The 15,225-nt window shown below is 39.5% G+C and overlaps 1 protein-coding gene across 1 annotated transcript; it reads right to left on the bottom strand.

Annotated features, from left to right (window-relative positions):
* Nucleotides 1–3,542: 3,542 nt before the first annotated feature.
* On the bottom strand, nucleotides 3,543–4,963 carry ccl19a.2 (chemokine (C-C motif) ligand 19a, tandem duplicate 2). Its single transcript, XM_063018171.1, has 4 exons — nucleotides 4,884–4,963; nucleotides 4,107–4,227; nucleotides 3,905–4,017; nucleotides 3,543–3,763 (listed from the first exon to the last, which is right to left on the bottom strand). The coding sequence occupies exons 1-4, from the start codon at nucleotides 4,942–4,944 to the stop codon at nucleotides 3,750–3,752; spliced, it is 309 nt and encodes a 102-aa protein (XP_062874241.1). The 5' UTR covers nucleotides 4,945–4,963; the 3' UTR covers nucleotides 3,543–3,749.
* Between the last annotated feature and the right edge of the window lie 10,262 nt (nucleotides 4,964–15,225).

The following is a 15,225-nucleotide window of genomic DNA, read 5'->3' as shown; positions in this document are numbered from 1 at the left end:
TGCTAAAGCCACCCTAAATTATAAGAGTAAATTATTGCCACTATTGCCATTATTGAGGGAACAAATTCTGTTCTTTATTTTTGATGTTTTCATGTTCTCTATAATTAATGTTATAACGTGAACTAGTCAATGTTCTGACCAATATAATGTGTTTTGGTATTGCTTTATCCAGGTCAGGGTTATTGTGGGTATGATTTACTGGGTGTTGTGCAGGAAACTCCCCGGACAGGCTGCCAGTCCATCACAGGGTAAATAAGCACACACACACACACACACACACACACCTGTACGCCAGGGAATTGAACCCAGGCCCTTTGTACTGTAAGGGGTCAGCACTAGCCACTGTGCCATAGTTATCCAGCATTTCTTCAGCACTGTAAAGTTTTGTTATTATAGTACTTGTCTGGTCACATTTTTTTACATCATGGTCTGAGTTGTTTCCAGAATTTGTTGTACCCTCTTTAGGTAAATCCCTTTAGGTAATCCTTCTGATGTAGTCAGTTGTTTTTACAGACACTTACTGACTGTCTAAACTCTTTTATCATAATCTGGGTTTTATTGTCCTGCTACTACAATTGGGAATTCCCATGATAAGCCTGTGTGTACCTGTGTTGTGACAATTGAGTTTTGTTTACATTTTGACCCGCTACAGTAAGGGTGTTTTCCATTCATCTATACGAAATGACTATAGCATGTGAGTTACAGTGTATCACAAAAGTGAGTACACCCCTCACATTTCTGCAAATATTTCATTATATCTTTTCATGGGACAACACTATAGACATGAAACTTGGATATAACTTAGAGTAGTCAGTGTACAACTTGTATAGCAGTGTAGATTTACTGTCTTCTGAAAATAACTCAACACACAGCCATTAATGTCTAAATAGCTGGCAACATAAGTGAGTACACCCCACAGTGAACATGTCCAAATTGTGCCCAAATGTGTCGTTGTCCCTCCCTGGTGTCATGTGTCAAGGTCCCAGGTGTAAATGGGGAGCAGGGCTGTTAAATTTGGTGTTTTGGGTACAATTCTCTCATACTGGCCACTGGATATTCAACATGGCATCTCATGGCAAAGAACTCTCTGAGGATGTGAAAAATAGAATTGTTGCTCTCCACAAAGATGGCCTGGGCTATAAGAAGATTGCTAACACCCTGAAACTGAGCTACAGCATGGTGGCCAAGGTCATACAGCGGTTTTCCAGGACAGGTTCCACTCGGAACAGGCTTCGCCAGGGTCGACCAAAGAAGTCGAGTCCACGTGTTCGGCGTCATATCCAGAGGTTGGCTTTAAAAAATAGACACATGAGTGCTGCCAGCATTGCTGCAGAGGTTGAAGACGTGGGAGGTCAGCCTGTCAGTGCTCAGACCATACGCCGCACACTGCATCAACTCGGTCTGCATGGTCGTCATCCCAGAAGGAAGCTGACGCACAAGAAAGCCCGCAAACAGTTTGCTGAAGACAAGCAGTCCAAGAACATGGATTACTGGAATGCCCTGTGGTCTGACGAGACCAAGATAAACTTGTTTGGCTCAGATGGTGTCCAGCATGTGTGGCGGCGCCCTGGTGAGAAGTACCAAGACAACTGTATCTTGCCTACAGTCAAGCATGGTGGTGGTAGCATCATGGTCTTGGGCTGCATGAGTGTTGCTGCCACTGGGGAGCTGCAGTTCATTGAGGGAAACATGAATTCCAACATGTACTGTGACATTCTGAAACAGAGCATGTTCCCCTCCCTTTCGAAAACTGGGCCTCATGGCAGTTTTTCAACAGGATAACGACCCCAAACACAACCTCCAAGATGACAACTGCCTTGCTGAGGAAGCTGAAGGTAAAGGTGATGGACTAAAGCCAATTGAGCACCTGTGGCGCATCCTCAAGTGGAAGGTGGAGGAGTTCAAGGTGTCTAACATCCACCAGCTCCGTGATGTCATCATGGAGGAGTGGAAGAGGATTCCAGTAGCAACCTGTGCAGCTCTGGTGAATTCCATGCCCAGGAGGGTTAAGGCAGTGCTGGATAATAATGGTGGTCACACAAAATATTGACACTTTGGGCACAATTTGGACATGTTCACTGTGGGGTCTACTCACTTATGTTGCCAGCCATTTAGACATTAATGGCTGTGTGTTGAGTTATTTTCAGAAGACAGTAAATCTACACTGCTATACAAGTTGTACACTGACTACTCTAAGTTATATCCAAGTTTCATGTCTATAGTGTTGTCCCATGAAAAGATATAATGAAATATCTGCAGAAATGTGAGGGGTGTACTCACTTTTGTGATACACTGTATGTTGAATTTATGAATGCTAGGTGATGTACTGTGTGGCTCTTATACTATCAGCTGCACCACAGCTCCACCCATTAGAAAGTAAACAGGTTTTTCTACTATTGTGGTGATAAAAAGACCAAAAGAGTCATTTCAAATGTTTATTTTACTAGACATAAAAATCAAATTGCTTTAAAAAAATCAATTAAACATAGAAAAATTCTAAATAAAATACTTTAGAAAGATAAGCGGTTTAGACAACTACAACAGTGGACAGTGGGAACTCAGTGGTTAAGGTGCTGGATTAATAATTTAATTGCTGTTTAAGCCCCAAATCTGCCAGGTTGCCGCTGTTGGGTTACTGAGAAAAACCCTTAAGCTTTAATTGCTTGGATTGTAAATAGTCACAATATCTGCAAATTGTCATAAATGTAAATGTACTACATGCAGCAGGCACCAAGAACACAACAAAACTAAGATACAGAAAAAGAAGAATTACAAGCAGTAAAGAGGAACGTTTTAGTTGACCTTTGAAGAAAGAGATTGGGGGCTGTGGAACTGAAAGACTTGCCACCCACAGATGCATGCAATGTATGTGTGTGTATGTATGTATGTTTTTATATACACAGACTAGGCATAACATTATGACCACTGACAGGTGAAGTAAATAACACTGATTATCTCTTTATCATGACACCTGTTAGTGGGGGGGATATATTAGGCAGCAAGTGAACATTTTATTCTCAAAGTTGATGGTAGAAGCAGGAAAAATGGGCAAGCATGAGGATTTGAGCGAGTTTGACAAGGGCCAAATTGTGATGGCTAGACGACTGGGTCAGAGCATCTCCAAAACTGCAGCTCTTGTGGGGTGTTCCCGGTCTGCAGTGGTCAGTATCTATCAAAAGTGGTCCAAGGAAGGAACAGTGGTAAACCAGCGACAGGGTCATGGGCGGCCAAGGCTCACTGATGCACGTGGAAAGCGAAGGCTGGCCCGTGTGGCCCGATCCAACAGACGAGCTACTGTAGCTCAAAGAAGCCAACGCTGGTTCTGATAGAAAGCTGTCAGAATACACAATGCATTGCAGTTGCAGGGCTGTTTTGGCAGCAAAAAGGGGACCAACACAATATTAGGAAGGTGGTCATAATGTTATGCCTGATTGATGTACAGTATATATGTAAGGTAATCAATTTTCTTACAAGGTATGATGAAAATTTTTTTATTTAAAATACAAAAATACAAATACAGCTGAGTAGCTTCTAAATGCATCAGTTACAAAAACAGTTTGTTTTACATTTATAAACACATTTATAAAGGCCCATAAATTCTATCTCCATTACTTTGCATGCCAAATAGCAAAAAAAAAATGACAGAAAGAAATCCCATTATAGCTTATTCATGCATATTTGATGACAAGTTTTTTGAAGTGCAGACATAATGATGAACAGACATCTGGACACTTCCAGTTCATCCCTGATCACTTATGTGCACCTGAAACAAAGAATTTAGAATAAGAATAAATGTTAAAGTTTTTAGTCATTTAAATAAAAGCAAGAAAATGCAGCTCTGAGATGTGAGACAAATGATTTTGTACATATCATTTCATTAAATGTGTATATTTATCATTTATACCTTTGTTCCTGCTTTTGCGATTGTCCAGATGTTCCACGAGCTTTCTCACCCAGGGAAAATTCTGATCATCTACAGGAGGGGAACAGAGCCTTCTGTCCTTCTTAGTAATGAAGCTAAATAAACAAGAGATAAATATAATTAATAAAATAAGGGTTTCGCATAGCTCTAAAGCATTTTTGGGTACCTGAATGTTAATACTTACACAGTAGCTGGTATGGTGCATCCACTGTCTTTGGTTTGGACAGTGTAGGATGCTGCAATCTGGCGTGGAACTGAGACACCACTAGTGGTCAGACAGCAGTCAACAGCATTATTGGTCCAGGCTAGACAAGAAGAAGACACAACTTATTTCTTTCTAAAATGTAAAAGCCACTTAAACAAAAATTAAGTTTTTAAAAAAGGTTAAAAGAATTCTGTTTATTTAGGGTAAAAAATATTAAGCATTGCTCTATAGTCTGAATTTTTCTGATTTTAGAGAACTGTCCACTTGCTACCTGCCTCATGTCACTGCATGAACCTTAGCCTTTAAAAATTGAAGGTGGCTGGCTGTGCATGATGTGGGAAAATCATGCATTATCCCTGACCTCTCTGGATTTTGGATTGTTGGCTGGTGTGTAAAAGAGGAGACCAAAAAGGAGAGTGGGAAAGTGTCCAAACTGGAAGGAAAACAAGGGTCACGACCACAAATGTGCACAAAGTCCAAATATCTGTAAAGCAGCTCTTCTTTTGTGTCATGCATTTGCAGTCTTATAGGAAATCTGCTTGTTTCTAAGCAAATGAAACTCAAAGAGAGACCCTTAGAGACCCTTTAAGATTGCTGCCAAGTACAAATCATTGCATGTAACTGACCGTGAAGGCAGTGAACTGATAATGGATTGCATGTTAGCTAAAGATTTTGCATCACAATAACACATAAATAACATAATGCAATTTTACTTATGAGCAGGAATATATGAATGCATGCATATGCTGATCTTACCTTCTGCACTGGTGCAGAGCAGAGCTGTGAAGATCAGAAGAGCAGCTACTGCAGTCGACATGCTTGGATTGTGTTTTCTGCAGCACTCTGTTCTTCAGAAACAAATATCTGCAGCTTCACCGAGGTGTGCAATCAGGTAGCATCAAACACCTATATTTATACACCTACCATATTATCATATTATCTTTCACTTTCATTATCTTGGAAACACATCAATTCAGTAGATACAGTCACTCTCCGCCTCTCTAACGGCCCGTTGCAAGGATTCCCGTCACATCTCCCCCACCTTTTTTTTCTTTTTGACATTATCCCACGTTTTCTTTCATGCTTTTAATGTGCAGATTATTGCTTAATGCCTCCATAATGTCTTTAAAAAAAAAAAAATGAAAGAGCATTTTGTTGCAGCTCTGGATTGAGGCCAGGCATGTACAAAACAAGTCATTTGGAGCTGGTGGGAAATAAAGCTTTTAAACCCAGTTAACCTTGCAGATGTTACTGCTCTACTTCAATTTGTAAAGACTTACTATTACAGTGTCTGTTATCTCTCAAATTTCTTGTTCCACACATGATGTGATTAATACAGTTCGAACGGCTTAATGTATAGACTCAATTCAAACACTGGTACAAAACACCATACCGACTACCTGGAACACCCTAGTTATTATTTTTATTGTTATAATGTTATTTTTGCATAGTGTTATTCTTGCAAGAAAATGAACCCAACGTGATCTAATATTCATTATAAGTTATATTAATTAATAAAAGTATTTGCTTAATTAAAAAAAAAAAAACAAACAAGCTTATTTTTTCAATTTTGCAGCAAGGGCTTATTTTTTGCATGGCAGCTTCTAGGCCAGGGGTCATCAAACTACAGCCCGCGGGCCCATTTACGTTAACTATAGCAGCAATACATGTTGTCTGGCCACTGTTCATCTTCGAACTCGGAACTCGGAAAACATAACAGTGTAAACAAAAATTGGCCACCCAAAGTCTCCGTAGATTATACGGTAGTTAATGCATTGCTACTTAGCTGCTACTTAGTTTGAAATCATAAAGGAGCTGCTGCACTACAAAGCATCTGATAACAACCGATGATGCTCCAAGCATGCTCGGTTCTGTGACAGGAGTGATTGCGCACATCAATAGAGAAATTGCGCGCATCTCTTCTGATCGCCATACACTGCCTGATCCAGGTACAAGCGCCATGTTGCAAAGCAGTTAAGTCGGATTTTGTTAAGAAAGTCGTCGTGTCGTGTTAATTTCATTAAAGCTAATGCTTTTAACCACTTGTCTGAGCTGAATGCTGCTTACTAAGATGTACTTTACCACACTGAGATCCGCTGGCTGAGTCAGGGGCGAGTTTTGAGACTTTTAACAACCTGTTTCCCGAGATCAACGCGTTTATGTTGTCCAAAAGCAAAACTCAAGCACTTTGATTGATTTCTGTGCTTCTCTTCCCATTGAAAGCTACCCCAATCTCAAAAAACATGCACTCAAATGAACTATGAACTACAATTGTACATAGCACAGACAATACATCCCGTGTACATGGTAAAGACTGAAGAACAGTGATCTGGCCCTTTGGTTAAAAAGTTTAAGGACCCAGGTGGCACAGCGGGATATTCCGCTAGATAGAGATTATGAACTCCCGGTTCGAAACTCGGCATTGCCACCGGTCGGCTGGGCACCATCTAGCAGGCATAATTGGCTAATTAGCCACCATATCTGCCGGACTATGTGTGGGGTGGGATCTTCATATGCTGTGTAAGGACCCTGATTGGCGAAAGAGACGCCTGTGCAGAATGCAGGGGCGAGAAGAGGACGTGCTCTTCTCGGATGCAATCAGGTATCCTTCAGCAGCGAAAGACAAATTGAGTGCACTAAATCGGGAGGAAGATGGGGAGAAAATGCATTAAAAAAAGTTTGATGAGCCCTGCTCTAGGCCCATGCCAATGTAAAGTTTGTTTGACTTGTTTGTATGTTTAAACAGTCTCGCCCATATTCCAGCAGCTTCTAGCTCCGAGTAGTGCAAATTTAAAACAGGTAATTAAGAAGATGCAACATTTTATGGACCAGGTTTTTAACTCTTAACATCTCCTATTAACAGATGCATAACCTGTGTCTGTAAGCACACATTTTTAAAGCCCCCTTTTCACCTAATTTAGTATTTTCCAATTCCCTATTGTTGTTCTACTGCCGCTTTCACCACCTCTGTTCTGGCTAAGGAGTGTCGAGAGTCATGGTGTGTGCCATGTGACAATACCTCAAACTCCTCACTGTTTTTGGATAGGTGTATTAAACATGGCCCCAATGCATGTTTAATGCAAAAAAAGCTGCAAGAAAATAAAAAGATTTAAGCACTTTGGATGGAGCATTAAAGTTTGAACAGCTTGCAGTTGTACAGGGAAGAATGAATTTGATATCTGGTTAGTCCAGCCCTCTTGTTTAGTATTTTAACGTCCTAAGCAATAATTGTCTGTCATTATCTTGATTGATAATTAGCTATTTATACCTGGAATAATGCCACAAACTGGCATCGTTTTAGAGGCGTGTGTTTCCAAGAAGACAAGAACAACACAACAAATGTAATCACTGCTAGAATCACAGATGGAATTACCCTAAACTGTCTTTTACATACTCAGTGCCCTCAATGAACTGTTCAATACAAATCTGAATGAAAAGATCCAGCACCACCCATACGCAGTAGGTGCAACAGGGGGTAACAATTGCAGGGCATTACACACACCTATTATCTTATTCACCCCCAGAAGCAATTACGATTAGGCAATCCTTCAATGTTATTAAAACGAAACCCAGGCAGGCAAGAAAAAAACAGAACTTCTACCAACACTGACTAGAAATTAAGATCAAACTCAGGTCCTTAGAACAGGCCAGTGATAGTTCAGGAGTTAAGGTATGGGACTAGTAATCACAAGGTCCCACCAGGTTGCTACTGTTGGACCCTTGAGCAAGGCCCTTAACTGTCAATAGTGTCAATAGTTCTGATTGTACATGGCCACAAATGTAAGTTGCTTTGGATGAAAGCATCTGCTAAATGCGCTAAATGTAAATGTAGGACTTTAACCTTTTTGGTGTAGTTACTTCTATAAGCCAGTGTATCGCTAGTAAATACGGTCCGTAAATAAATGATTTAATTTACATTTTCAGCATTTAGCTGTCTTATCCAGAGTGACTTACAGAAGTGCTTTGACAGTAAACATTTCTTTACTCTAGTTTAAGTAGACAACAGTCCATGAAAACAAATCTGCTGAAACCCTGTTAGAACATTTTTTAGGGAAAAAAAATGAATAAGAGGGTTAGTAAGTACATGTTAGTTCTCAGCTTAAGTGCTTAGTAAAGAGGTGATGAAGGGTTTTAATCATCTTTTGAAGACGTTGAGAGACTCAGACAATAGATGTTTGGACAGACAGAGGAAGTTCATTCCACCACTTGGGTGCCAGTACATAAAAAACCCTTGATGCTCGTATTCCCCGAGTTCTGGGTGGAGGATCAAGGTGAGCGAGACTAGTGGCTCAGAGGTTGCATGGTACAGAAGGGGATGTGATTCATTAATTAATTAAACTGTTTAGCAATCTTCAGATCCATGTTGGATCCAGAGCCAAATGAAATTGTTATGAGGAATTCCTACCCTTCAAATGAGCCAGTCATTATCCATACAGGCACCCAGCCTGACGGTGGCAGAGCTGTGATTTGAACTAGTGAGTTTAAGATGTCAGCTCTGGTGTGCTAGGGTCTTTGTGTATTTTTTTATTCTATTTTTGCATTTTCACTTTAAGTGGGCTTATTTATTTATTTATTTATTATTATTATTTTTTTTTTTTACCCCTTTTTCTCCCCTTTTTTAGCGCATCCAATTGTTCAATTAGCATTGTGCTTCCTCTCTGTCTATGCCAAACCCTGCCCTGACGGAGGTGATTGAAGCTAACCCATATCCCCTCTGAAACACGAGCAGCAGCCAGATGCATCTTTGCCACCCACACATTGACGAGTTTGGCGCCACCCAGCGTTGCATGCGGAGAGACACACCCTAAGGGCACCCTCTCTCATCTCTGTGTAAGCGCCTCCAATCAGCCGGCAGAGAACGCAATCGCATTCTGACAGAGAGAGACCCACATCCGGTTCTTTGTCCCACCCCCCATATGAGCAATTGGCCAATCGTTGCTCATATAGCCACTCAGCTTCGAACCGGTAAAGCAAGGCTGGATTCGATACCACGTTCTCAGAATCCAGCCCTGGTTGCAGCGCGTCTCTTTTTACCGCTGCGCCACCTGAGCGGCTTAAGTGGGCTTATTTTAAAACAGGGACTTCTGTCCTGTGTGGCAGGACAATTTTTGTGAGGTGGGAGAAACCAAAGTACCATAAGGTACCCTGCAAACATGGAAAGAACATGACGGGCAAAATTTACATACACTGACCAGACATCAAACCTACTTAATAGAACCTTTGTTGGTGTTAGACACCACTGTATCAGTTATGCCACTGTGCCACTAAATGACCTATTGGGTTTATTTCTAGGTCACTTTGTTGGCAATTGCATCATGTGGTTTACTGAAAAGAGGAAAAAGGTAGAGTAAACTGTGGTTAAAAGGTGCTTTCGATTCATATTACAGGACTGGCTAGAGGAAGAAACGAAACCAGTAACAAGAAAAAAAAAAAAACCTTTTACAGGTTAATAGCACACAGGTGGTACTTTGACCGCATTACTTGGGCAAACAACTCACCAGCTCGTTAATAGAAATAACCTATTATGTGTAAAGAATACACTTAGATTTAACAATGGTGTAGGAGTGGTAGATGTTGAGTGGGCCAGGTTTTCTGGCACTAAGACACCATTCAGAAACAGGTCTTTTTTCAGTTCCGTTACTCTGTCTGGAATTATTAAAGGCTTAATCTTAAACCACATGGAAGTAAAATCGTTTCAAGTTGTGTTTTCTGTCAGCAGAGACATCTGAGAATACACTTATATGGGTCAGTGTTTTGTTGTGTTCTTGTGCATTAAAGGGCCCCTGACTTAATTATGAATCACTGATGTGGAAGGCAGCTTATGTTGCTCCAAAATGTGTATATACTGTATCTTTCAGACTTATTGTTGTTCTTACAGTCAAAAACTAAAACAAAAAAACCTCAATAAAACATTAGATTAAAAATAACTACAAAAAGGTTCCCAGGTGGTGCAGAGGGATTCCACCTGCACACCAGCACCGAGTTTCTGAACTCCCTGGTTCGAAACTCGGTGTTACCACCGGTCAGCTGGGCACCATCTAGCGGGCACCATCTACTAATTGGCCACCGTATCTGCAGGGTGGGGGCGGACTATGTGTGGGTGGGTGTGTCTTCATACGCTGTGTAAGGACCATGATTGGTGGAAGAGACGCCTGTGCAGAATGCAGGTGCGAGAAGAGTAGGGCTGTGCACGTGTCAAAAGAGGTGTGTGCAGCGACGTGCTCTCCTCGGATGCAATCTGGCATCTCTCAGCAGCGGAAGACAAAAATTTAGTGTGCTAAATCGGGAGGAAAATGGGGAGAAAACGCATTAAAAAAAATAAAATAAAAAAACTAACTTTTCCTAAAAATGACAAAAAACTTTTTAAAAAAAACCAAAAACGTATAAACACATCACACTACAAAAGGGTCATTTTAATCTTGTCAATCTCGTAAATGTTTTCATTTTGTACACGCCATCATGTGAACACTGTGAAACATAACATGTAAAGTGCCAAAAAATCAGCATGTAAAAATAAGTGAAACAGAAAAATCCAAATTCGCGGGTGACAGGAGGGCCGAACATATTCATCAGCACTGGGCCACGTATTGACTAAATGCAGCCTTTATGACAAATTGTGCATTTATTTTCATTTTTTATTTTTGCTGTTTTGGTGGTTACGGCACATTTTGGGTATAACAGGGTGCCAACCCTTGTATTTTTGCAAAGGTGTGAATAATTTGATCATGACTAATGCTTGTTAACAAATGCAATAAACTGTAATTATTTCACTTTTAATGTTTTGTTGTATATCAAGGAAATGTGCTGTCAGTAGAAGGCATGAACAATTTGACAGGTACATGATTTATACAATCACCTGGAGGAATTAAGTAATTACACAGTGCCTTCATTCCCATGTAACTGTAAGAACCCAGAGGGGAAAAGTTTAGGAGGTGGGACTTTACAGTCGCCCATGTTTACTGTAAATCTTGATTTCGGGACTTTCACTACAGCGCATCTTGTTTTTTTTTCTACTTGTAGTAAATCAAAAGTGATATCGATGATAACAAAAGCAGTTGGATGGGGTTGGCACCAGTTCCTGGTAGGAAATATTCCAGGAAGTTGTAAATAAAGTTTATGTGCAGGACTGTATAACAAGTTGGTCAGCTTGGAAATGCAACAGCAAAAAAATGTGCTTTGACATTTGAAACCAGTGTCATTTAATATAAAAAAAAAAATTATCATCTGACCATGTCTCTTTAAATGGCACATATCTTTTTTCACTCACAAAAAAGCTGGGACAGGGGCATGTTTACCACTGGGTCTTTTTAACCGTTTGTGAATTGAAGATACTTACTATTATGGTTTTACAGGCAGAATTTTGCTCATTCTTGCTGTAAAGACTTCAGCTGTTCACCAGCCCATGGTTTACATTGTCTGATTTTCCTCTTCATGACGCACTATACTTTTTTAATAGGAGACAGATCTGAACTGCAAGCAGGCCAGTCAAGCACATGCACTCTACATTTGTAAAGCCACGCTGTTTTAACTTCTTCCAAAGTATTCCCAAGCCCAGGGGCAAACGCACACACACACCTAAGGAAATTTTAGTAGCTCCAGTTAACCTGACTGCAAGTCTTTTTACTGTGCGAGGAAATCTGAGCTCTTGGAGGACACCCACACAAACACAGGGAGAACATGCAAACTCCACACATAAAGATCCCAGACCGCTCCACCAGAGGTTATTCAGGGGACAGGGAGCAAAGGTGGACACACATCCTAAACAGACCCCCAATCAATTTAAAAATCTCCCATTCACTCATTCACCCTCACCTAGAGGCAACCTACCTACTGATATTCTTGAGAGGCAGAAGGAACCCAGCATTTGATGAACACCCACACAAACAGAAAACACCAAACTCCACTCAGACAGTGAGTCAAGGCAAATGTCCCTAGGTCCCCAGAACCTTCTTGGGCAGCACCTACAAGATCTTCTCCACTTGTAACAGTAACAGTTATTTTATCTATTTATTTTACTACTGCACTGTTGTACTGTAAATGTGCATACGCTATAAACCTGTCTTGGAAAATGTTAGTTATTGATTAGTCATAAGCTTTCAGCTTTAAAGAACAGGCTATGTTTCTCCACAGGCATTATACAACCATTTAAAAGAAGAATATTACCCTGATGCTTTATACACCCATTTAAAAATATGTATTGCCCCCATCTTTTGCACATTTGGACAGCCTACATCTGATAAATAGTCTTACTCTTTATATTCACTGTAAACATGCAACATCCCACACAGTAATAAATCTTTTAAAAGGAATGGGTGTGAAGCAAAGACACACTACAGCCTGATTGTCTGATTTACTGAATAGATTCTTTTGTATGTAGCATATAAAATCTCATGTGAACCTTAGCTGAACTCAGTTTATACACGGCATTACAAATGTGCCAGTATTTGCCCTACATATCAGGATTATTGTATAAGACAGATTCCCCTCATATGGGCTCATGTTTCAAAATGTGGTGGAAAATCTTTATGAAAGAGTAAAGTGAAGTTTCAAAACTCCACATTAATGCAAATGCTTTTGAATCTGATATTTGGGTACTGGGTAGCAATAAACCTCTACCCATATAGTGTAGGTATACCCTATAGATTTTAGCTGGTTGTACAATAAAAATGATATCAGGTGAATGGTACATCAGGTGTTTTGTTATTTGGACTTAAAGATAATAATAGGGCAAGTAGCTATAACTCGACCTACTCGAAGAGTTTCGCATTTCAGTCATGTGGTTTATGAGAAACAAAGTTAGTAAAAGCTGTAAATAAGAGCCAATAAGATAAATAAGATATAATAAGATACCACCACCACCACCATGCTTGACATTAAATTCACTGTTGAGTTTAAATGCTTCACATTTTATCCCCACAACCATACTTCATAGTCATTTTGTCACTGCCAAATGACTCAATCTTATCTGACCACAGAACTTTCTTTGTCTTTGTCTATGTGATTAGCAACGAATTTTAGTCAAGCATGCTTTAGGATTCTGGGAGCAGGGTTTTGTAAAAACATGCTGATATAAAGCTTGCTTTAATGTAGACCGTGTAGAAAGTAAAATAAATTATTGGGAGTTATACTTGTAAACTTCTGTATGACAAAAAGTTTCCCTAACATAAAAGATTATACAGACAAAGGAAGATATTTTGGTTTGTTAAACCATATTTATATGCAATAGGAAATTTATCAAGTTTACCCTGTAGTAAACATTCACTGGAATTTACCTAACTGACCTAGTGCACAAATTGTTTGTCTTGCTTTGTTTTGTTAAGACAACAAAGCTCAGCAGGGCGTGTGTGGGGTTATGGGAAAATTATCATAAGGTAATTACTTTACTAAATACCCAGTACTTTATTGAGCTTAAACCACAGCAGGAAATACAGATTTTCCTTTAAGAACAATCTTTTGTACAATTAATCGGTTTACAGGTGATGTAAAACATGCAAAACACATCAGTCCCTATTTTTCCTCTGCTGAAGCTCTTAACAGTCCCTCACCAACTTAAACTATATTTTCATCTTTATCTTTTCAAATGTGCATTTTTTATTTAATATTTTTACTTTATTCATAAACATTTTTTAATTAGGCCAGCTAATTAAACTGGGTTCTAATCATCCTCTGATAATCTTATTATGCAATGGGATCAGTAACATGCTTCGAAAGCTCAAAGCTGAAGAGCTTTGTTTACTGAAGAGGAATATCTGACACTGGAGTGACATCTTTTGGTCGCAGAGAAGAACTTAATTTAGCTGTATATAATGTTTCTAGTACTTAACTCATATACTTCTTGCATTTCTGGGGAGTGTAATAAATCACACAATGATCAAATAGAAAACGTAGGCCAACAGATATTAATATAATGTATTGAGGTATGCAGTTGAGGTTAAAAGTGTAATGGATTTATTGGCTAAATTACTGACTACATTTGTAAACAAAAACTGATGAACTTTAGTTATTTTATTTGTTTGTTGTCATTTTTCTAAAGACATATAACAGTTTCTAAATTGATCAGTCTCTTATAAATAGCAGCAACAGAATTTCTTCAAACTGGTTCACATATTCTTAACAAGGTTGTGAGCAAAATTACTGCCATCATTCTAAAAGATTACTTTGAGCCTGATTTAACCACTCCAATACCACATGTTTTGGGTCACTGTTCTGTTGAAACACCCAAATGCATCCAAGATTCAAGCTTATTTGAAAGGTTTTGCTAAAATCTTTCATCCACTTCCTACAATGCACCAGTTTCACTGCCAGCAAAACTAGACCCTAATACTATCACTACTAGGGTGGCACGGTGGCTCAGAGGGTAGCACTGTCGCCTCACAGCAAGAAGGTCCTGGGTTCGATCCCCAAGTGGGACGGTCTGGATCCTTTCTGTATGGAGTTAATATGTTATCCCTGTGTCTGTGTGGGTTTCCTCCGGGAGCTCCGGTTTCCTCACACAGTCCAAAGACGTGCAAGTGAGGTGACTTGGAGATACAAAATTGTCCATGACTGTGTTTGACATCTTGTGTAACCAGTAACCACCTGTCCTGTCATGAATGTAACTAAAGTGTGTAAAGCATGATGTTAATATCCTTATAAATAAATAAACTACCACTACTAGACATGAATGTAGGTTCAGTGTTTTTCTACTGCAAACATACTTCTAGTTATGGAGGTGACATGAAGTTTTTATCTGTGTAATCAGCAAACAGCAGGATTTAAAGCAGGAGCTTCTGTTTTGCATGGCAGTCTCTAAGCTTATGTCAATGTAAAACTGATAGTCACCTGACTATCCACAGTAACAGGTGCTCCAGCTTTTAATTTTACAATTTCTTACATTACATCTGATTATCTACAAAAGCATTTAGGACAGAAGTGTGTGGTCCAGTCATTCAGTCACATGTAAAGAAAAGTTGCAAAGTCATGGAAATCCAACTGCCATGACAAACATGTGCCTTTTATTTGGAAGTACTGTACTTCTCACATGACTGATAAAACTATGTCATAGCTGGGTAGTTTCTGATAAGTAACACTCTTCTTTATATTGTATTTTATGTGTTTT

Source organism: Trichomycterus rosablanca, chromosome 21 (genome assembly GCF_030014385.1).
Source record: "Trichomycterus rosablanca isolate fTriRos1 chromosome 21, fTriRos1.hap1, whole genome shotgun sequence".
In the NCBI taxonomy this organism is placed as follows: domain Eukaryota; kingdom Metazoa; phylum Chordata; class Actinopteri; order Siluriformes; family Trichomycteridae; genus Trichomycterus; species Trichomycterus rosablanca.
Note: the sequence above shows the minus strand (reverse complement) of the source record. Positions and strands in the feature narration are given on the sequence as shown.

What these genes read in the sequence shown, in the direction of transcription:
- ccl19a.2 (XM_063018171.1), bottom strand. Translation starts at nt 4,944, where the DNA reads ATGTCGACTGCAGTAGCTGCTCTTCTGATCTTCACAGCTCTGCTCTGC. An exon ending in GCTCTGCACCAGTGCAGAAG is followed by an intron (nt 4,228 to 4,883) that starts GTAAGATCAGCA and finishes CTTCTTGTCTAG; the next exon opens with CCTGGACCAATAATGCTGTT. An exon ending in TGCACCATACCAGCTACTGT is followed by an intron (nt 4,018 to 4,106) that starts GTAAGTATTAAC and finishes TTGTTTATTTAG; the next exon opens with CTTCATTACTAAGAAGGACA.